This window comes from Ciconia boyciana, chromosome 31 (genome assembly GCF_034638445.1).
Source record: "Ciconia boyciana chromosome 31, ASM3463844v1, whole genome shotgun sequence".
In the NCBI taxonomy this organism is placed as follows: Eukaryota; Metazoa; Chordata; class Aves; order Ciconiiformes; family Ciconiidae; genus Ciconia; species Ciconia boyciana.
Window position 1 is genome coordinate 1544955 of NC_132964.1, and position 22842 is coordinate 1567796.

General features: G+C 66.0%; 1 protein-coding gene across 1 annotated transcript in view; it reads left to right on the plus strand.

Moving 5' to 3' along the window:
- The first annotated feature begins 5521 nt into the window (after window positions 1-5521).
- The window catches only part of CAMSAP3 (calmodulin regulated spectrin associated protein family member 3), a 28662-nt gene continuing 11341 nt past the window's right edge, over window positions 5522-22842 (plus strand). Inside the window, 9 exon segments of the mRNA XM_072848335.1 lie at window positions 5522-5931; window positions 13067-13332; window positions 16580-16708; window positions 16786-16869; window positions 17172-17204; window positions 18674-18721; window positions 19963-19985; window positions 19987-20099; window positions 22085-22223. Coding sequence (XP_072704436.1) covers window positions 5817-5931; window positions 13067-13332; window positions 16580-16708; window positions 16786-16869; window positions 17172-17204; window positions 18674-18721; window positions 19963-19985; window positions 19987-20099; window positions 22085-22223 — 950 coding nt within the window. The 5' untranslated portion in view covers window positions 5522-5816.

Consider the following 22842-nt stretch of genomic DNA (forward strand, 5'->3'; position numbering starts at 1 on the left):
TCACACACCTGTACACACGTCATGCCCGTGTCACACACATCACACGCGTCACACCCGCACACACACACGTCACGCACCTGTACACACGTCACGCGTCACACACGTCACACACCGCGTGTCACACACCTGCACAGACACATCACACACACGTCACGCGTGTCACACACCTGTGCACACACGTCACATGTCACACATCACACGCGTCACACTTGTATACACACACGTCAAACACACGTCACACACCTGTACACACACGTCACACACGTCACACCACACACGTCACAGGCGTCACACGCGTCACGTGTCACGCACGTGTGTCACACCTCCGCGCACATGTCACACACCGCGTGTCACACCTGCACACACACGTCCGACGTGTCACACACCTGTACACACGTCACGCACGTGTCACACCAAACACGTCACACACCGCGTGTCACACACCTGCAGACACGTCATGCACGTGTCACACACGTGACACATGTCACACCTACACATCACGCATGTCACCTGTGCACACATGTCATGTGCATCAGACACATCACACGTGTCACACACCTGCGCACACACATGTCACGCGTGTCACACGCCACACACCGTGTCACACACCTGCGCACACACCACACACACGTCATGCGTCACACACACGTCACATGCGTGTCACACGTACGCGCACACGAAGCTGCACACGCCACACACGTGTCACACACGCCGCCCCGTGCGCGCGCAGGCGCACACCCGTGTAACACGCGTGCGCACACCCACGCACACACAAACGTGTGCCCAGACGCGGGCGACGCACACGCGCGGGTACACGTGTGTGCACGCACAGCTCGCACGCGCAGACGCACGCCTTGCACACGCATGCCCACTGGCACACGCAGCTGCAGGCCTTGCACACGCATGAGCGCCTTGCACACGCACCTTGCATGCGCAGCTGCACGCCTTGCACACGCACGGACACCCCGCACGCTCACACACGCACCTTGCACATGCACACACCCACCTTGCACACGCAGATGCACGCCTGGCACACGCATGAACACCTTGCACACGCACGCAAACACCTTGCACACGCATGTGCCCCCTTTGCGCACGCAGCTGCACGCCTTGCACATACATACAGACCTTGCACACGCAGACACACGCCCTGCACACGCACACGCCCCCCTTGCACACGCAGACACACAGCGTGCGCACGCACACGCCCACCTTGCACGCGCAGCTGCACGCCTTGCACGCGCACGGACACCCCGCGCGCACCCGCAGCCACTTTGCACACGCGTGAACAGCTTACACACGCACACACGCCTCGCACACGTGTGACCGCCTCGCACACGCACACCACCGCCATGCAAAGGCCCTCCCACCCCCCTTGCACACGCGGACACACGCCTTGCACACGCATGAGCACCCTGCATGCTCACACCTCGCACACGCAGACACACACTGTGCACATGCACACACCCACCTTGCACACGCAGATGCACGCCTGGCACACGCATGAACGCCTTGCACACACACGCAAATACCTTGCACACGCATGTGCCCCCTTTGCGCACGCAGCTGCACGCCTTGCACATACATACAGACCTTGCACACGCAGACACACGCCCTGCACACGCACACGCCCCCCTTGCACACGCAGACACACAGCGTGCGCACGCACACGCCCACCTTGCACGCGCAGCCGCACGCCTTGCACACGCACGGACACCCCGCGCACACCCGCAGCCACTTTGCACACGCGTGAACAGCTTGCACACGCACACACGCCTCGCACACGTGTGACCGCCTCGCACACGCACACCCCCACCCTGCACCCACCCACACCCCCTCGCCCACGCCCCCCTTGCACGCGCACGAGCACCCTGCACACGCACACACGCCTTGCACACCCTTGTGCACCCCTTGCACACGCACCCCCATACCCTGCCCCCCCCACACCCCCCTGGCACACGCAGAGGCGCGCCTTGCACACGCACGAAGCCCTTGCACACTCACGCACCTTGCACACGCACACCCCCACCCCGCACCCACCCACACCCCTCGCACACGCCCCCACCCCCTTGCACGCGCATGAGCACCCTGCACACGCACGCACCCCCTTTGCACACGCAGACGCCCCCTTGCACGCGCACGAGCACCCTGCACACGCACGCACGCCTTGCACGCCCTTCGTGCACCCCTTGCACACGCACCCCCACCCTGCACCCCCCACCCCCTCGCACGCTCATGAACCCCTTGCACACTCACGCACCTTGCACACGCATGGGGGGGAGGGAGGGGTGGGTGCTGGGGTCGGTGGGTGCTGGGGGGGGCCCGGAGGGATGGGTGCTGGGGGGTGCAAGGGGGGTGAGGGGGGTGGGGGGTGCCTGGAGGGGATGGGTGCTGGGGGTGCGGGGGGTGGGGGTGCTGGGGTGTGTGCCCCTCCCCCCTTAATCCGCTCCAGCGGCTCCAGCCGGTGCCGGGGATTAACGGGGGGGTGGGGAGGGCAGGGAGGGGGGGGAGGGGTCACCACATGGCGGCGGGAGGACCCAGGCGTCCGGGGTGCCCCTCCCCTCCCCGCCCATGGGACCCAGGCGTCCGGGAGGAGGCCCCTCCCCCCCTCCCAGTGCAGCCGGTTCAACTGGTTGAACTGGGAGAAGGGGGGGGAGGGGCAGGGCGGGGCCCTGTGGCCACACCCTCTGCCCCCCCCCCCCCCAAGGGTGCCCCCACCCCTCCCCCCACACCCTGCCCGGACGCCGGGGTCCCCTGGGGGGACACCCTTGGGTGCCAGGCGCGTTCCCAGGGTGCCACCCCCGTGGGGACGGGGACACTGTGGGTGTCACCCCCGTGTCCCCACCGTGTCAGCCCCTGTCCCCTCCCCACGTCACCCATGTCCCCCATGTCCCCCCATCCTTCCCGTGTCCCCAGTATCCCCACCCCATGTCCCCTCCATGTCCCCATGTCCCCTCCACGTCCCCTCCGTGTCCCCAAGTCCCCACTCCAGTGTCCCCACCCTGTGCCCCCACGTCCCTCTCATGTCCATGTCCCCATGTCCCCTCCGTGTCCCTCTCCATGTCCCTATGCCTCCCGTGTCCCCCATGTCCCTCCCCGTGTCCCATCCGTGTCCCTCCTGTGTCCCCAGCCCATGTCCCCAACCCCATCCCTTTCATGTCCCCTCCATGTCCCCACTGTGTCACTCCCGTGTCCCCATGTCCCCACCGCCATCCCTCCCGTGTCCCCTCCGTGTTCTTCCCCTCCTGGTCCCGTGTCCCCATCCCATGTCCCCTCCATGTCCCCATCCCCATCCCTCCCTTGTCCCCATGTCCCCTCCATGTCCCTCCTGTGTCCCCATGTCCCCACCAATGCTCCCATGTCCCCTCCATGTCCCCATCCCTGTCACTCCCATGTCCCCATGTCCCTCCCCATGTCCCCTCCACGTCCCCACTGTGTCCCTCCTGTGTCCCCATGTCGCCACTGATGTGACCGTGTCCCCATTCCTCCCGTGTCCCCTCCATGTCCCCAGACCATGTCCCTACCATGTCCCTCCCCATGTCTCCTCCATGTCACTCCCCACGTCCCCATCCCTGTCACTCTCCTGTCCCCATGTCCCTTCCCGTGTCCCCTCCGTGTCCCCACTGTGTCCTCAGCCCACGTCCCCATCCCTGTCACTCCTGTGTCCCCTCCATGTCTTCATCCCTCCTGTCCCCCTCCATGTCCCCACTGTGTCCCCTCCATGTCCCTCCCGTGTCCCCATCCCTGTCACTCCCATGTCCCCACCGATGCTCCCGCGTCCTCTCCATGTCCCCATCCCTCCCGTGTCCCCTCTGTGTCCCCATCCCCGTCCCTCTCATGTCCCCACGTCCCCACTGATGCTGCCACGTCCCCTCCTTGTCACCATCCCTCCCACGTCCCTTCCGTGTCCCTCCTGTGCCCCCCTCCCGTGCCCCCTGTCCCCGCCGTGTCCCCGCCGTGTCCCCCCGCCCCGTGTCCCCCCCGTGTCCCCCCCGGGTCCCATGTCGGTCCCCGCGTTGCCATGGCCGCTGGCGGAAAATAGGACACGGGGAGGGGCCTGAGGGCGCTGAGCGGGGACACGGGGACACGGACAGGGGGGACACGGGGGACACGGGGAGACTGAGCCGGGAAATGGGGGGGACGGGGACATGAGGGACATGGGGACACGGAGGGATGGGGACATGGGGGACGGGGACACAGGGGACATGGAGGGACTAAACAGGGACACGGGGGGACAGGGACATGGGGACATGGGAGGGACACGGGGGACACGGGGGACTGGAGCCAGGAAATGGGGGAATGGGGACATGGGGGACACGGGGGACAGGGACACAGGGACACGGGGACACGGGAGCATCTGTGGGGACATGGGGGACATGGGGACGGGGACACAGGGACACGGGGACACGGGAGCATCTGTGGGGACATGGGGGGACACGGGGGACGGGGACACAGGGGACACGGGGACACGGGAGCATCTGTGGGGACACGGGGGATGGGGACACGGGGACACAGGGACATGGGGAAACGGGGACATGGGGGACACGGGGACATGGAGGGGACATGGGAGCATCTGTGGGGACGTGGGGGGACAGGGGGGACGGGGACACGGGGGGGCGCAGGGACCCCGGGAGATGCCCCCAGTGCCAGCCAGGCCTCCCAGTCCCTCCCAGTTCCCCCAGTGTCCTCACAGGGGCTCTGCACCCCCAGTGTCCCCCAGTGTCCCCCAGTGCCTCCAGTACCCTCAGTGCCCCCACCGGGGCTCTGCTCCCCAGTCCTCCCAGTATCCCCAGTGTCCCCAGTATCCCCAGTGTCCCCAGTATCCCCAGTGTCCTCCGTTCCCCTTAGAGCCCCCAGTCCCTCTCCAGTCCTCCCAGTATCCCCAGTGTCCCCAGTATCTCAATATCCCCAGTACCCCCCAGTGCCCCCAGTATCCCCAGTCCCCCAGTATCCCCAGTGCCCCCAGTGTCCCCAGTATTCCCAGTGTCCCCCAGTGCCCCCAGTATCCCCCAGTATCCCCGATGCCCCCAGTATCCCCAGTATCCCCAGTGCCCCCAGTATCCCCAATGCCCCTCAGTGTCCCCAGTGCCCCCAGTATTCCCAGTGTCCCCCAGTGCCCCTCAGTATCCCCGATGCCCCCAGTATCCCCAGTATCCCCAGTGCCCCCAGTATCCCCAATGCCCCCCAGTATCCCCAGTCCCCCCAGTATCCCCAGTATCCCCAGTGCCCCGCAGTATCCCCAATGCCCCTCAGTGTCCCCAGTGCCCCCAGTATTCCCAGTGTCCCCCAGTATCCCCCAGTATCCCCGATGCCCCCCAGTATCCCCAGTCGCCCCCAGTATCCCCAGTGCCCCCAGTATCCCCGATGCCCCCAGTATCCCCAGTATCCCCAGGATCCCCAGTGCCCTCAGCCCCGCCCCTTCCCGCGGGGGGGGGGGGGTGGGGGTAGGCGGGCAGGAGGGGGCGGGGCGCACCTGCGGTCACGTGTCTCGGCCCCGCCCCTTGCCCGCTCCCCTCCCCTCCCCGCACCTGGCGCTCGCGCCACGCTCCCGCCCGGGGCCGCGCCCGCCGCCGAACCCACCCGAACCCGCTCCGAGGCCCCCCGCGCGCGTTCCGAGCCCACCCGAAGCTCCCCGAACCCTGGCCGAGCCCACCCGAAGCCCCGCCGAGCCCACCCGAAGCGCACCCGAACGGCTCCGAGCCTGCCCGAAGCCGGCCGAACGCAGCCGAACCGGGCCGGGCCGGGCCCCGTCACCGGCCGGTGCGGCCGCCGCTGCCCCGGGGATGGTGGCGGCTCCGCCCGCCGCGGCCGCGGCCATGCGCCGGGGTTTCCTGGTGCCCGAGATCCGCCCGCTCGACCAGTACGACGGGGCGAGGGCTCGGAGCGCCGCCAGCCTCGCCTGGGCCATCGCCACCGGCTACGGAGGCGCGGGTAGGCCCCGGCACCGGGGGAGGGGGGGGGGCGGTGTCCGGTACCGGGGGCTCTGGTGCATCGGGGACGGGGATGTGCTGGGGGTCGCCGTGCCCCGGGGGTGTTACCGTGTGCCGGGGGAGGTCCGGTATCGGGGGTTACGGTGCACCGGGGGGGATGCCCGGTACCGGGGAGGGCGGGGTACAGCCGGTACCGGGGGTTACGGTGCAGCGGGGGATGGAGGGGGCTCGGTACCGGGAGGATGCGGTGCATCGGGGCGGGGGATGCCCGGCACCAGTACCGGGGGATGGAGGGGTGCCCGGTACCGGGGGGCATGGAGGGTGCCCGGTACCGGTACCGGGGCATGGAGGGGTGCCCGGTCCCGGGGTTCCGGTACCCGGGGGCTGCGGTGCCCGGCGGGGCCGGTCCCGGTGCCGGGGGTTCCCGGTCCCGGGGGTCCTCGCCCCCACCCACTCCCGCCCCGCTCGGTGCTTTTGTTGCAGTCCGGGGGGGCGGGGGCGGCTGTGGGGTGTGACGTCGTGGGAGTGACGTCGCGGCGTGACGTCACAGGGCGGGAACCCCTGCGGCGCCGCCTCTTGCGGTGTTGGGGGGAGGGAGGGTCGTGTCGTGTCCCCCCCGCCTCGGGGGTGTTGGGGCCCCCGTGTCGTGTGTCCCCCCGCGGGGTTTTGGGGTGACCCCCATTCCCCTCCCCCGCAGAGGGGACCCCCTGTGCCCCCCAGGAGAGAGACCCCCTTTACCCCCGCAGTGTTGGGGGACCCCCCCCATGTGCCGCCCCCAGAGGGGCTCCCCCATTCCCCCCGGGTTTTGGGGACCCCGGTGCCCCCCCAGGGGGATCCCCCTTCCCCCAGGCTCTCCCCGTGACCCCCCCCTCAGCACCCAGCAGCTCCCTGCCCCCTCCCGGGTCAAAGTCGTCCCCCCCCCCCCCCCGCGCACCCTCTGGCCCGGGGGAGGGGCCGCGTCCCGCGGGGAGGGGAAGGCACCCGGGGGGGGAGCACCTGGGTGCTGCGCTGGGGGGGGCACCCACGCTGGGGACCACGGCGGGTGGGTCGGTGCGGGGGGGGCTGAGGTGCACCCTCCCCCGTGGGGACCCAGCACCCATGGCGAGCCCCCCACCCGTGGGTGCAGGATGGGTGCTGGGGGGTGAGCCTCCCCCCCCACCCGTGGGTGCAGGATGGGTGCCAAGTGGGTGCTGTGGGTGCAGGATGGGTGCCGTGGGTCGGGGGGCAGTGCCATGGGTTGGGTGTGGGTGCTGGGTGGGTGCCATGGGTGCTGGGGGGTGAGCCCCCCACCCATGGGTGCAGGATGGGTGCTGGGGGTTGGGTGTGGGTGCTGGGTGGGTGCTGTGGGTGCAGGGTGGGTGCTGGGGGGTGAGCCCCCCACCCGTGGGTGCAGGATGGGTGCTGTGGGTGCAGGATGGGTGCTGGGTGGGTGCCATGGGTGCTGGGGGGTGAGCCTCCCCCCCACCCGTGGGTGCAGGATGGGTGCTGGGGGTTGGGTGTGGGTGCAGGGCGGGTGCCGTGGGTGCAGGGTGGGTGCCGTGGGTGCCGTGGGTGCTGGGTGGCAGTAGCGGGCCAGGACCCGTTGGGTGCCTGGGGCGGGGGCGGGGGCGCGTTCCCACGCCGGGTGGGGTGAGCGTGGGTGTGGACACGCGCCAGGGGCCCCAGGCTGGGTGCCAGGGGTCCGCCCGCACCCACGGCCCCACCTGCCCGTGGGGTGGTGGCCCTGCCCCTCCCGGAATGTGCCCCCCACCCTGGCCACCCCTCCGGGGAGGGACCCAGGCGTCCGGGTGCCCCTCCCACCCATCTCTGTGGGTCTGTGGTCATGGTGGGTCTCGTGGTGGACCATGTGGTGGTCCCATGGCCTCTGTGGGGCTGCAGCCATGGGTCCGTGGTGGCTCCGTGGCTGTTGGGGGTCTCCATGGCCATTGGGAGTCTCCATGGCCGTGGGTCCATGGTTGGAACCGTGGTCATCAGTTCATGGTGGGGCTTCGTGGGTCCATGGCCGTTGGGGGTCTCCATGGCCATGGGTCTGTGGCTGGATCCGTGGTCATCAGTTCATGGTGGGGCTTCATGGGTCCATGGTGGGTCCATGGCCGTTGAGGGTCTCCGTGGCCATTGGGGGTCTCCGTGGCCATGGGTCCATGGTTGGAACCGTGGTCATCAGTTCATGGTGGGGCTTTGTGGGTCCATGGCCGTTGGGGGTCTCCATGGCCATGGGTCTGTGGCTGGATCCGTGGTCATCAGTTCATGGTGGGGCTTCATGGGTCCATGGTGGGTCCGTGGCCGTTGAGGGTCTCCGTGGCCATTGGGGGTCTCCGTGGCCATGGGTCCATGGTTGGAACCGTGGTCATCAGTTCATGGTGGGTCCGTGGCTGTTGAGGGTCTCCATGGCCGTGGGTCCATGGTTGGAACAGTGATCATCAGTTCATGGTGGGGCTTTGTGGGTTCATGGTGGGTCCATGGCCGTTGGGGGTCTCCATGGCCATGGGTCTGTGGCTGGATCCGTGGTCATCAGTTCATGGTGGGGCTTTGTGGGTTCATGGTGGGTCCGTGGCCATTGAGGGTCTCCATGGCCATGGGTCCGTGGCTGGATCCATGGTCATCAGTTCATGGTGGGGCTTTGTGGGTCCATGGCAGGTCTGTGGCTGTTGAGGGTTTCCATGGCCGTGGGTCCATGGCTGGATCCGTGGTCATCAGTTTATGGTGGGGCTTTGTGAGTCCATTGAGGGTCTCCATGGCCATTGAGGGTCTCCATGGCCGTGGGGCCATGGTTGGATCCGTGGTCATCAGTTCATGGTGGGTCCATAGTGGGTCTGTGGCCATTGAGGGTCTCCATGGCTGTGGGTCCATGATTGGATCCATGGTCATTGGTTCACGGTGGAGCCTTGGCCATGGGTCCGTGGTGGGTCTGTGGTCGTTGAGGGTCTCCACACACGGCCATGTTTATGGGTCTGTGGCTGGATCCATGGCCGTGGTTCCTGGTGGGGCTGTGGCCATGGGTCCATAGTGGGTCCATCACCATGGGGGTCTCCATGGCCTTGGGTCCATGGTTGGATCCGTGGTCATTGGCCCCTGGTGGGGCCTTGGCTGTCGGTCCATGGCTCTGGTTGGTTGGCACCACTGCAGGTGGTTCTCCCCATGGCTGTGGTGGGGTCTGGGGGGGGTTCGTGGTTGCTGTGGGGCTGCAGCTGTGGGTCCGTGGTGTCTCCGTGGTCGTTGAGGGTCATGGTCATGGCCATGGGTCTGTGGATAGATCTATGGCTCTTGGTGCGTGGTGGCTCTGTGGTCACTGGCGTCTCCAGTTATGGTCATGGATCTGTGGTTGGATCCGTGGCCGTGGGGCCATGACTGTGGTGGGGTCTGGGGGGGGTCCGTGGTCGCTGTGGGGCTGCAGCCATGGCTCCACGATGGATCTGTGGCCATTGGGGTCTCCATAGGTGTGGGTCCATGGCTGGATCCATCATTTTGGGTTCCTGGTGGGACCTTGACCGTGGGTCAGCGGCAGTGGTGGGGCCATTGCAGGGGGTTCTCCCCATGGCTGTGGGTCCGTGGCCGGTTGGGGTCTACGTGGTCTCAATGTCAGGGGTCTACATAGGTCCATGGCTGGATTCATGGTCGTTGGTTCATGATGGGACCTTGACCATGGGTCCGTGGCCATGGGTGTCTCCATGGCTGTGGGTCCACGTCTGGATCTACGGTCGTTGGTTGGTGGTGGGGCCTTGACCGTGGGTCTGTGGCTGTTGGGGTCTTCATGGCCATGGGTCTGTGGCTGAATCCATGGCCTCAGCTGGAGGTCTGTGATGGGTCTGTGGCCACCGTGGGTCCATGGTCATGGGTCCCCATGGGCCATGGGTCCATGCGAGGTCTGTGATGGATCCCTGGTGGGCCTGTGGCCGTGGGTCCTTGGCCTTGGCCTTTGAGTCTGTGGTGTGCCTGGGGTGGTGGCCGTGGGCCTGTGATGGTCCATGGCTATGGGCCCATGGGTGACTTCAAGGCCATGATGGGTCTGTGACCCCGGCTGTGGGTCTGTGGTGGGTCCGTGGTGGGTCTGGGGGGGCTTGAAGGCAAGGGGGGGGGGTCTGTGGCTGTAGGTCCGTGGCGAGTCTGTGGTCATGGCTGTGGGTCTGTGGTGGGTCCATGGGTGGGTTCAAGGCTTTGTCTATGGGTCTGTGGTGGGTCCATGGGTGGGTTCAAGGCTTTGTCTACGGGTCTGTGGTGGGTCCATGGTTCTGGTCGTGGACCTGTGGTGGATCTGTCGCCGTGGCATGGGTCTGTGGTGGGTTCGAGGCAATGATGGGTCCGTGGTAGGTCTATGGCCATTGCCGTGGGTCTGTGGTAGATCCATGGTTTGGGTCCATGGATGGGGTCAAGGTCACCATGGGCCTGTGGCCAAAGAGCCGTGGTAGTGGCCATGGGTCTGTGATGGACACGCAGGTGGACTCAAGACAGCGAGGGGTCTGTGGTCGTGGACATGGGTCTGTGGTGGTTCCATGACTGGGTTCAAGGCAACTCTGGGTCCATGGCTGGTCTGTGGTGGTGGCCGTGGGCCTGCAGTGGGTCTATGGATGGGTCCAAAGCAACACAAGGTCTGTAGCCATGGCCGTGGCTCTGTGGTGGGTACGTAGACATGGGTTTATGGGTGAGTGCAAGGCCACAGTTTGTGGCCCCATGGTGGGTCGGTGGTAGGTCCGTGGATGGGTCCAAGGTAGCAAGGGGTCCATATCCATGGGTCCATGGTGCCATGGTGGGTCTGTGGATGGGTCCAAGGCAACAAGGGGTCTGTAGCCACAAGCTGGGTCTGTGGTGGGGACGTAGCCATGGGTCCATGGGTGATTTCAAGGCCACAATGAGTCCATGGCGCCATGGTGGGTCTGTGGTGGGTCCACAGGCGGGTCCAAGGCCACGAGGGCTCTGTGGTGGGTACGTAGCCATGGGTCCATGGGTGATTTCAAGGCCACAATGAGTCCATGGCCCCCTGATGGGTCCACAGGTGGGTCCAAGGCCACAAGGGCTCTGTGGTGGGTACGTAGCCATGGGTCCATGGGTGATTTCAAGGCCACAATGAGTCCATGGCCCCGTGGTGGGTCCATAGGCGGTTCCAAGGCCACGAGGGCTCTGTGGTGGGTACGTAGCCATGGGTCCATGGGTGATTTCAAGGCCACAATGAGTCCATGGCGCCATGGTGGGTCCACAGGTGGTTCCAAGGCCACAAGGGCTCTGTGGTGGGTACGTAGCCATGGGTCCATGGGTGATTTCAAGGCCACAATGAGTCCATGGCCCTGTGGTGGGTCCACAGGCGGGTCCAAGGCCACGAGGGCTCTGTGGTGGGTACGTAGCCACGGGTCCATGGGTGATTTCAAGGCCACAGTGAGTCCATGGCCCCGTGGTGGGTCCACAGGTGGTTCCAAGGCCACGAGGGCTCTGTGGTGGGTATGTAGCCATGGGTCCATGGCTGATTTCAAGGCCACAATGAGTCCATGGCCCCCTGATGGGTCCACAGGTGGGTCCACAGGCGGGTCCAAGGCCACGAGGGCTCTGTGGTGGGTACGTAGCCATGGGTCCATGGGTGATTTCAAGGCCACAATGAGTCCATGGCCCCGTGGTGGGTCCATAGGCGGTTCCAAGGCCACGAGGGCTCTGTGGTGGGTACGTAGCCATGGGTCCATGGGTGATTTCAAGGCCACAATGAGTCCATGGCGCCATGGTGGGTCCATAGGTGGGTCCAAGGCAACAAGGGCTCTGTGGTGGGTACGTAGCCATGGGTCCATGGGTGATTTCAAGGCCACAATGAGTCCGTGACCCCATGGTGGGTCCACAGGTGGTTCCAAGGCCACGAGGGCTCTGTGGTGGGTACGTAGCCATGGGTCCATGGCTGATTTCAAGGCCACAATGAGTCCATGGCGCCATGGTGGGTCTGTGGTGGGTCCACAGGCGGGTCCAAGGCCACGAGGGCTCTGTGGTGGGTACGTAGCCATGGGTCCATGGGTGATTTCGAGGCCACAATGAGTCCATGGCCCCCTGGTGGGTCCACAGGTGGGTCCAAGGCCACGAGGGCTCTGTGGTGGGTACGTAGCCATGGGTCCATGGGTGATTTCAAGGCCACAATGAGTCCATGGCCCTGTGGTGGGTCCACAGGCGGGTCCAAGGCCACGAGGGCTCTGTGGTGGGTACGTAGCCATGGGTCCATGGCTGATTTCAAGGCCACAGTGAGTCCATGGCCCCCTGGTGGGTCCACAGGTGGTTCCAAGGCCACGAGGGCTCTGTGGTGGGTACGTAGCCACGGGTCCATGGCTGATTTCAAGGCCACAATGAGTCCGTGGCCCCATGGTGGGCCCATAGTTGGGTCCAAGGCCACGAGGGCTCTGTGGTGGGTACGTAGCTACGGGTCCATGGCTGATTTCAAGGCCACAGTGAGTCCATGGCCCCATGGTGGGTCTGTGGTGGGTCCAAGGCCACAAGGGCTCTGTGGTGGGTACGTAGCCATGGGTCCATGGCTGATTTCAAGGCCACAATGAGTCCATGGCGCCATGGTGGGTCTGTGGTGGGTCCACAGGCGGGTCCAAGGCCACGAGGGCTCTGTGGTGGGTACGTAGCCATGGGTCCATGGCTGATTTCAAGGCCACAATGAGTCCATGGCGCCATGGTGGGTCTGTGGTGGGTCCACAGGTGGGTCCAAGGCCACAAGGGCTCTGTGGTGGGTACGTAGCCATGGGTCCATGGCTGATTTCAAGGCCACAGTGAGTCCATGGCGCCATGGTGGGTCTGTGGTGGGTCCACAGGCGGGTCCAAGGCCACGAGGGCTCTGTGGTGGGTACGTAGCCATGGGTCCATGGCTGATTTCAAGGCCACAGTGAGTCCATGGCCCCCTGGTGGGTCCACAGGTGGTTCCAAGGCCACGAGGGCTCTGTGGTGGGTACGTAGCCATGGGTCCATGGGTGATTTCAAGGCCACAATGAGTCCATGGCGCCATGGTGGGTCCACAGGTGGTTCCAAGGCCACAAGGGCTCTGTGGTGGGTACGTAGCCACGGGTCCACGGCTGATTTCAAGGCAACGACGGGTCTGCGGCGGGTCGGCGGCAGATCTGGGTGCCACCACCCCTCACCCGTGTCCCCCCTCCTCCCTCTCCCCCCCGCAGGCAACGTGCCCGAGGAGCTCCGCGACCCCTTCTACACCGACCAGTACGAGCAGGAGCACATCAAGCCCCCCGTCACCCGGCTCCTGGTGGCCTCCGACATCTACTGCCGCGCCTGGCGTCACGCGCTGGGTCCCCCCGAGCCCCCCGCCGCCCCCCCGGCCGATAACGGGGCGCTGCTGGCCCTGCTGGCGCGCCGGGGGCTGCCCCCCACCTTCCAGGACGTCCCCGTCCGCGAGGCCGACCTCCAGCACAAGCCCATCAAGATGGTGGGGGGAACTGGGGGATACTGGGGAGGGAGCGGGGGAGGGAACTGGGAAGGGAGGGGGAGGCGCTGGGAGGGACTGGGGAGGGAGGGAGGGGGGAGCGGGAGGCACTGGGAGCACTGGGCAGGCAGCAGGAGGGCACTGGGGGATACTGGGGAGGGAGTGGGAAGCACTGGGCAGGCAGCAGGGGGGCACTGGGGGAAACTGGGGAGGGAGTGGGAAGCACTGGGAGCACTGGGCAGGCAGCAGGAAGGCACTGGGGGATACTGGGAAGGGAGTGGGAGGCACTGGGAGCACTGGGCAGGCAGCAGGAGGGCACTGGGGGATACTGGGAAGGGAGTGGGAGGCACTGGGAGCACTGGGCAGGCAGCAGGAGGGCACTGGGGGATACTGGGAAGAGAGTGGGAGGCACTGGGAGCACTGGGCAAGGCATGTGAAGGCACTGGGAGCACTGGGCAGGCAGCAGGAGGGCACTGGGTGATACTGGGAAGGGAGTGGGAGCACTGGGCGGCACTGGCCAAGGCATGTGAGGGCACTGGGAGCACTGGGCAGGCAGCAGGAGGGCACTGGGGGAAACTGGGGAGGGAGTGGGAAGCACTGGGAGCACTGGGCAGGCAGCAGGGGGGCACTGGGGGATACTGGGAAGGGAGTGGGAAGCACTGGGAGCACTGGGCAGGCAGCAGGGAGGCACTGGGGGATACTGGGAAGAGAGTGGGAGGCACTGGGAGCACTGGGCAAGGCATGTGAAGGCACTGGGAGCACTGGGCAGGCAGCAGGAGGGCACTGGGGGATACTGGGAAGGGAGTGGGAAGCACTGGGAGCACTGGGCAGGCAGCAGGAGGGCACTGGGGGATACTGGGAAGAGAGTGGGAGGCACTGGGAGCACTGGGCAAGGCATGTGAAGGCACTGGGAGCACTGGGCAGGCAGCAGGAGGGCACTGGGGGATACTGGGAAGGGAGTGGGAGGCACTGGGAGCACTGGGCGGCACTGGGCAAGGCATGTGAGGGCACTGGGAGCACTGGGCAGGCAGCAGGAGGGCACTGGGGGATACTGGGAAGAGAGTGGGAGGCACTGGGAGCACAGGGGAGGCAGCAGGAGGGCACGGGGGGATACTGGGAAGAGAGTGGGAGGCACTGGGAGCACTGGGCAAGGCATGTGAAGGCACTGGGAGCACTGGGCAGGCAGCAGGAGGGCACTGGGGGATACTGGGAAGGGAGTGGGAAGCACTGGGAGCACTGGGCAGGCAGCAGGGGGGCACTGGGGGATACTGGGAAGGGAGTGGGAGGCACTGGGAGCACTGGGCGGCACTGGCCAAGGCATGTGAAGGCACTGGGAGCACTGGGCAGGCAGCAGGGGGGCACTGGGGGATACTGGGAAGAGAGTGGGAGGCACTGGGAGCACTGGGCAGGCAGCAGGAGGGCACTGGGGGATACTGGGAAGAGAGTGGGAGGCACTGGGAGCACTGGGCAAGGCATGTGAAGGCACTGGGAGCACTGGGCAGGCAGCAGGAGGGCACTGGGGGATACTGGGAAGGGAGTGGGAGGCACTGGGCGGCACTGGGTGGCACTGGGCAAGGCATGTGAGGGCACTGGGAGCACTGGGCAGGCAGCAGGGGGGCACTGGGGGATACTGGGAAGGGAGTGGGAAGCACTGGGAGCACTGGGCGGCACTGGGCAAGGCATGTGAAGGCACTGGGAGCACTGGGCAGGCAGCAGGAGGGCACTGGGGGATACTGGGAAGGGAGTGGGAGGCACTGGGAGCACTGGGCAGGCAGCAGGAGGGCACTGGGGGATACTGGGAAGGGAGTGGGAGGCACTGGGAGCACTGGGCAGGCAGCAGGAGGGCACTGGGGGATACTGGGAAGAGAGTGGGAGGCACTGGGAGCACTGGGCAAGGCATGTGAAGGCACTGGGAGCACTGGGCAGGCAGCAGGAGGGCACTGGGGGATACTGGGAAGAGAGTGGGAGGCACTGGGAGCACTGGGCAAGGCATGTGAAGGCACTGGGAGCACTGGGCAGGCAGCAGGAGGGCACTGGGGGAAACTGGGGAGGGAGTGGGAAGCACTGGGAGCACTGGGCAGGCAGCAGGAGGGCACTGGGAGATACTGGTAAGGGAGCGTGAGGTACTGGGAGCACTGGGCAGGAATACTGGGAGCACTGGGGAGGGAGCTAAGGGGCACTGGGGGGCACTGGGAAGGGAGTGGGGGGCGCTGGGAGCACTGGGCGGGGCACTGGGGAGCAAGCGGGGAGCACTGGGCAGGCAGCAGGGGGGAACTGGGAAGGGAGTGGGAGGCACTGGGAGCACTGGGCGGCACTGGGCAAGGCATGTGAGGGCACTGGGAGCACTGGGCAGGCAGCAGGAGGGCACTGGGGGATACTGGGAAGGGAGCGGGAGGCACTGGGAGCACTGGGCAGGGAGAGAGGGGTGCCGGCAGGAACTGGGCAGGCACAGCACTGGGAGCACTGGGCGGGCACTGCCCCCCCTTAAGCCTCTTAGCGCCGGGGCCTCGTTAATTGGCTCGGGCCGATCCCATTAACCCTGCCCGCACTGGGGGGCACTGGGAGGCACTGGGGGGCACTGGGGGGCCAGGCCGGGCCCATGGCAGGGGGGTGACCCCATTTGGGGGTGCCCCGGCTCTGCCTGGGTTTTGGGGTCCCCCATCCCCCCTCATTTAGGGCCCCCATCTCTGCCCCCTTTGGGGTTGTCCCCATAACCGTGCCCAGTTTTGGGGTCCCCCCTCGCTCCCCACTTTGGGGGTCCCCCACCTTTGCCTGCACTTTGGGGGTGCCCCCCAACTCCCCCCACTCCGGGGGTTCCCCATCTCTGCTCACTTTGGGGGTGCCCCCCAACTCCCCCCACTTTGGGGGTGCCCCCCATCTCTGCCCACTTCGGGGGTTCCCCAACTCCCCCCACTTTAGGGGTGCCCCCCATCTCTGCCCACTTTGGGGTGCCCCATCTCTGCCCATTTTGGGGGTGCCCCCCAACTCCCCCCACTTTGGGGGTGCCCCCCATCTCTGCCCACTTCGGGGTTCCCCATCTCTGCTCACTTTCGGGGTGCCCCCATCTCCCCCATTTTGGGGTTGCCCCATCTCTGCCCACTTTGGGGTGCCCCCCACCCCCTGTGCCCACCTTAGGGCTCCCCCCACCTTTGCCTGCCTTTTGGGGGGGTGACCCCCATCCGCTTCCCCCCAGCAGCCCCGGGGTGCCCCCCAACCCCTGCACCCCAAATCCCCCTCACCCCCCCCCCAGGGCGCCCACCTCGCCCTCATCGACTCCCTGATGGCGGCCTTCGTCACCGAAGCCACCCGGGGCCTGGGACCCCCGGGTGCCCCCGGCCCCAACTCCTGGGAGCAGAAGATCCTTTGCTGGCTGGACACGGTACGCACCCCATTTTTGGGGGGGTGGTTTTGGGGGGCACCCCCAAATTTACTGCCACCCCCCCCCTTCCATTATAGGTGAACCGCAAGCTGCAGGAGAGCACGGAGAGGGAAGGGGGACCCCGACCCGCGGCCCCCCCAGACGGCCCTGCAGCCCCCAGCGTGCGGGCACAAGGTTGGTATTAATTAACAAAGGGGGCATTAATTAGGGGGTCATTAATTATTTAGGGGCGTCATTAATTATTTGGGGGGTCAAGGGGGCACCCCGAGGCTCGCCGCTGCTGCACCCGAAGTGGCTTTGCGCCCCCCCCCATCTTTCTGCTTTATCCCTGGTCTTGGGGGCCCCCCCATGGTGTTGGGGACCCCCCCATGGTGTTGAGCCCCCTTTCCTGGTTTTGGGGACCCCCTCGGTTTTGGGGACCCCCCGCCTCTGATGCGCCTCTTCTGTGTCTCCTCGGCTTCAGTGTCCCACCCGGTGGTACTGGAAGTTGGTTCCTGTAAGTGGGTGCTTTTCTTTACCCCCCCACTCGTGACCCCCCGCACCCCAAAATCCCCCCAGCACCCCAAAACTCCCCTCCCTGCTTGACCCCCCAAATCCGTGGGGTGCTGCTGCCCCCCAGCTTGCTGGGCATGGTCTCCCCCCTTTTGCTTCTCGCTGGAGGAAGGATGCTGGGGTGCCCCAAAAAAAAAAAGGGGGGCTGATGGTGGGGCCCCCCCAAAATAGGGTATGGGGTGGGGGGGGGCACGACCGTGGAGACCCCCCCCCCCAAAAAAAAATTTGGGTGTGGAGGGGACTGCCTGTGGAGCCCCCCAAAAATGGGGGATTTCCTACAGACCCCCCCCAAATTTGGGTATGGGGGGGCACTCCTGCACACCCCCCCCCCCAAATTTGAGGGGGGGGGAATTGCCTGGGAGCCCCCAAAAAATTTGGGGGGTACGGCTCATGGAGCCCCCATGCAGATATGGGGGTACTGCTTGTAGAGCCTGTCCCCCCCAATTTGGGGGGTTTACAGAGCCCCCAGTTTGGATATGGGGGCGTAATTCTGCAGAGCCCCCCCCAAAATTTAGGGGGGGGGGATTTCCTACAGAGCCCCCCCCCAAAATTTGGGGGTCAAGGGGGGGGACACCCCAGCATCCTCCGCTTCCCCCCTTTTCCATCTGCGTCGGCTTGGGGGGGGGGCACGAAATTGCATGGGGGGGCACGAAATGGGGGGCAGTGTGAAATGGGGGGGCACAAAATGGGGGGCATGTGCGTGTTGTGCCTGCAGGGACTAACAGGAGGGGGACACCCCCCCCAAAACCCCCACCCCAGGGTGGGGTGGGGGCAGCAAGCGAACCCCGGAGCAGGGTGCCCCCCCGCTCGCTCAGCGCTCTCCCCCCCCCACCCCCCCCAAATAAAGGGGGGGGGCACCAAATGGCCCCCCCAAAGAGAGGGGGGCAGCAAATGGACCCCCCCCCCAAAATAAATGGGGGGGGTGGAACAAAATGAACCCCCCCCCAATAAATGGGGGGGCACCAAATGACCCCCCCAATAAATGGGGGGGCACTAATGGCCCCCCCCCAAATTAACGAGGGGGGGCACCAAATGACCCCCCCCACCCCCTATCATAAATGGGGGGGCACTAAATAGACCCCCCCCAAATTAAGGTGGGGGCAGCAAATGGACCCCCCAGAAGTTAAGGGTGGGGCTCTAAATGGCCCCCCCAAATAAAAGGGGGGGCACGAAATGGACCCCCCCAAAAATAAATGGGGGGGGGGCTAGACACCCCCCCCAAATAAATTAATGGGGGGGGCAACAAATGGGCACCCCCAAAAATAAATTTGGGGGGGTTAGACACCCCTCAAAAATTATTGGGGGGGCAACAAATGGATACAGCCCCCCCCCCCAAAAAAAGGGGGACCAAATAGCCCCCCAATAAATTGGGGGGCAGGGAGCCCCCTGACGCTCTCTCCTGCTGTGCCGCAGCACGCCATCGCCTTTTGTTTGAAGGAATCGGGGAATAAACCTCCGGTGGTAACGTATCCCCCCACCCATGGGTGGGGGCACCCATCTGCCCCCCACCCCCCCACCCCCCACCCCCAAATCCCCCCGCTGCCTGCAACGCTGCCCGCATGGTGCCCCCCTCCCCCATAGCACCCTGCTCCGGGTTTAGGGGCGCCTGTGCCCCCCACCTCCGCGCGGCAACAAAGGGGGTTGGGTGGGGGGGCACGTGGGTGCCCCCCAGGGTGGTGTTGGGGTGGGGGCACCCACGTGCCCCCCAAGTTGTATTGGGGTGCACGGGCACCCGTGGGGGCTGATGTGTTTGAGGGGCACCCCTGTGCCCCCCGTCTGTATTGGGGTGGGGGGCACCCATGTGCCCCCCCCAGTCTGATTTTAGGGGGGGGGGTGGGCACCTCTGTGCCCCCCCAGTCCGATTTGGGGGAGGGGCACCCTTGTGCCCCCCCCGATGGTGTTGGGGTGCACGGGCACCCATGGGGGCTGGTGTATTTGGGGGGGCACCCCTGTGCCCCCCCCGTCTGTATTGGGGTGGGGGGGCACCCCTGTGCCCCCCCCAGTCTGTTTTGGGGGGCACCTCTGTGCCCCCCCCACATTGTGCTGGGGTGCACCAGCACCTATGGATTTGGGGGGGGGGGGCCACCCTGTGGCCCCCCCCCAGTTTGCGTCATGGGCGGGCCTGGGCCCCACGGATTTGGGGGGAGGCACCTGCCCCCCCCCCCCCGCGCCCCCCCAGCCTCCTTGGGGGTGCACACACCCCGATATATTTGAGGGGGGGGGCACATGGGTGCACCCCCATCCTCAGTGGGGTGCGTGGGCACCCTGCGCCCCATTTCTTTGGGGGCCCCTCTGCCCCCCAATTACCCTGCCAGTGCCCCCCCCCCCACGGCCTGGACTTGGGGGGGGGGGGTCCCCCTTCCCCCCCCCAACTCCCCTTTGGGGGGACGTGATATTTTGGGGGATTCATATTTTGGGGGTGTTAATATTTGGGGGATTCATATATTGGGGGGTCATATATTGGGGAGGGTCATACTTTGGGGGGCGTTGCAGGAGCGTCCGCCCGTCCATCCATGCCCCCCCGATCTGCATGGCCCCCCAAATTGGGGGGCACCCCGGGGGGGGGCCCGGCCGTGCCCCCCGCACCCTGCATGCAGCCTGCACCGGGGGGGTGGGGGAAGGGGGGTGTTAAGGGGTGCTGCCCCCCGCCGGGGGTGTTGGGGTGCGGGGGTTGGGGTGTGGCTGACCCCCCGTGCCCCCAGATCCGGTACCGGAAGGACAAGGTGCCCCCGGCAGAGCCCCTGCTTCCCGCCCGTGCTGGGCCTGCAGGCCCTGGCCAGCGGCGGGGCCCTGGCCGCCGCCATCCACTACTACTGCCCGCAGGCGCTGCGGCTGGAGGGTGCGGGGGCGGTTGGGGGGGCGGTTGGGGGGCGATTTGGGGGGTGGTTTTTGGGGGTGGTTTTTGGGGGGTGCTTTGGGGTCCGGGGTGATTTTGGTGGGGGGTGTGATTTTTTGGGGGGTGATTTTTTGGGGGGTGATTTTTGGGGGGTGATTTTGGGGGCGGTTTGGGGTCCGGGGTGATTTTTTGGGGGTGTGATTTTTGGGGGTGTGATTTTTGGGGGTGTGATTTTTTGGGGGGTGATTTTTTGGGGGGGTTGGTTTTGGGGGGTTGGTTTTTGGGGGGCGATTTAGGGGGGCGGTTTTGGGGGGTGATTTTGGGGGTGGTTTGGGGTCCGGGGTGTTTTTTGGGGAGTGGCTTTGGGGGTGGTTTTGGGGGGTGGTTTGGGGTCCGGGGTGATTTTTTGGGGGGGGTGATTTTTGGGGGCGGTGTTTTTTGGGGGTGGTTTTTGGGGGTGGTTTTGGGGTCCGGGGTGATTTGGGGGTTGGTTTTTGGGGGGTGATCTTGGGGGGTGGTTTGGGGTCCCGGGGTGGTTTTTGGGGCTGGTTTGGGGTCTGGGGTGATTTTGGGGGTGGTGATCTTTGGGGGGTGGTTTGGGGGTTGTTTGGGGTCCCGGGGTGGTTTTTTTGGGGGTGGTTTTGGGGGTGTTTTTGGGGGTGCTTTGGGGTCTGGGGGTGATTTTTTGGGGGTGGTGGTTTTTTTTGGGGGGTGGTTTTGGGGGGGTGTTTTGGGGGGTGCTTTGGGGTCTGGGGTGATTTTTTGGGGGTGGTGGTTTTGGGGGGTGGTTTGGGGGTGGTTTGAGGTCCGTGGGTGATTTTTGGGGGGGTTGGCTGTTTGGGGGGTTGGCTGTTTGGGGGTTGGTTTTTGGGGGTGGTTTTTGGGGGTGCTTTGGGGTCTGTGGATGATTTTGGGGGCTGGTGTTTTTGGGGGAGGTGTTTTTGGGGGGTGTTTTTGGGGGTGCTTTGGGGTCTGGGGTGAATTTTTGGGGGTGGTGATTTTGGGGGTGGTGTTTTTTGGGCGTTGGTGGTTTGGGGTCCGGGGGTGATATTTTGGGGGTGGTTTGGGGTCCGGGGGTGATTTTGGAGGGGTTGATTTTGGGGCGGTCGATTTTGGGGGTGGGTGGTTTTTTGGGGGGTGATTTGGGGGGTGGTTTGGGGTCTGGGGTGATTTTGGGGGAGGATGATTTTTGGGGGGGTGGTTTGGGGTCCAGGGTGGTTTGGGGGGGAGGTGATTTTGGGGGATGGTTTGGGGTCCGGGGTGATTTTTTGGGGGGGGGTTGGGAGATTTTTTGGGGGTGGTTTGGGGTCCAGGGGTGATTTGGGGGGGTGTGATTTTGGGGGGGGTGGTTTGGGGAGGGGTGGGTTTGGGGGTGGTTCGGGGTCCCAGGGTGGTTGGGGGGTGGTTTTGGGGGTGGTTTGGGGTCTCGCGCTCCCTGGGGTGCTGCGGGGGTGTCCCCGACCCCAGGGCAGAGGTGACTGTGCCCCCCTGCCTCTCTCCCCACCCCCACCCCCTGCCCCCCATACTTTCTGCCCCCTGTCCCCCCGTGTCCCCCAATCCCTTCCTCCCCACACCCCCGTGCCCCCATGCCCCCCCCATTTCCGCCCATACCCTCTACTCCCCCATTTCCCCACACCCCCGTGTCCCCCATTTCCCCATACCCCCCAAACCCCTCCTGTCCCCCACACCCCCCTTACCCCTCCTGTCCCCCATACCTCCATGTCCCCCATACCCCTCTGCCCCCTATCCCCCCATCCCCCATATCCCCCATCCCCCTATACCCCCATACCCTATTCCCCCTATCCCCCCATCCCCTATCCCCCTATCCCCCAATACCCCCTATCCCCCATCTCCCCATGCCCCCATTCCCCCTATCCCCCATCCCCATGACCCTGTCCCCCATCCCCATGCCCCCCCATGCCCCCATCCCCATGCCCCCATCTTCCCATCCCTCCCATGCCCCCCATCTTCCCCGCCCCCGCCCCCAGAGGTGTGCCTGAAGGAGCCCATGTCGGTGGCCGAGAGCCTGCACAACCTGGGGCTGGTGCGGGACTTCAGCTGCCGGCACCTGGGCACGCGCTGCCCCCTCGCCCTGGAGGACCTGCTCTACATGCCCCCGCCCTGCGGGTGCCTGGGGGACGGGGGGACAGGGGAGAGTGGGGACGGGGGGACACGGGGAGAGTGGGGACACGGGGGACATGGGGGAGAATGGGGACGGGGGACATGGGGGAGAACGGGGGACACGGGGGAGAACAGGGATGGGGGACAGGGGGAGAGTGGAGAAGGGGGGACACGGGGGAGAATGGGGACGGGGGACATGGGGGAGAACGGGGGACACGGGGGAGAATGGGGAGAATGGGGATGGGGGAGAGGGGGAGAGTGGAGATGGGGGACGGGAGGAGAGCGGGACGGGGGGACACAGGGGAGAATGGGGACAGGGGGACACGGGGGACAGGGGGAGAACGGGGACAGGGGGACATGGGGGGACACGGGAGAGAATGGGGACGGGGGATGGGGGAGAGCAGGGACGGGGGGACAGGGGGACACGGGGAGAATGGGGGGGGAACACGGGGATGCAGGGGGATGGGGGAGAACAGGCACAGGGGGATGGGGGGACACGGGGGAGAATGGGGACATGGGGGATGGGGGAAGAATGGGGACGGGGGACAGCGGGGCATGGGGACAGGGGGATTGGGGACACAGTGGCATGGGGGCTGGGGGACATGGGGGACAGGGGGATTGGGGA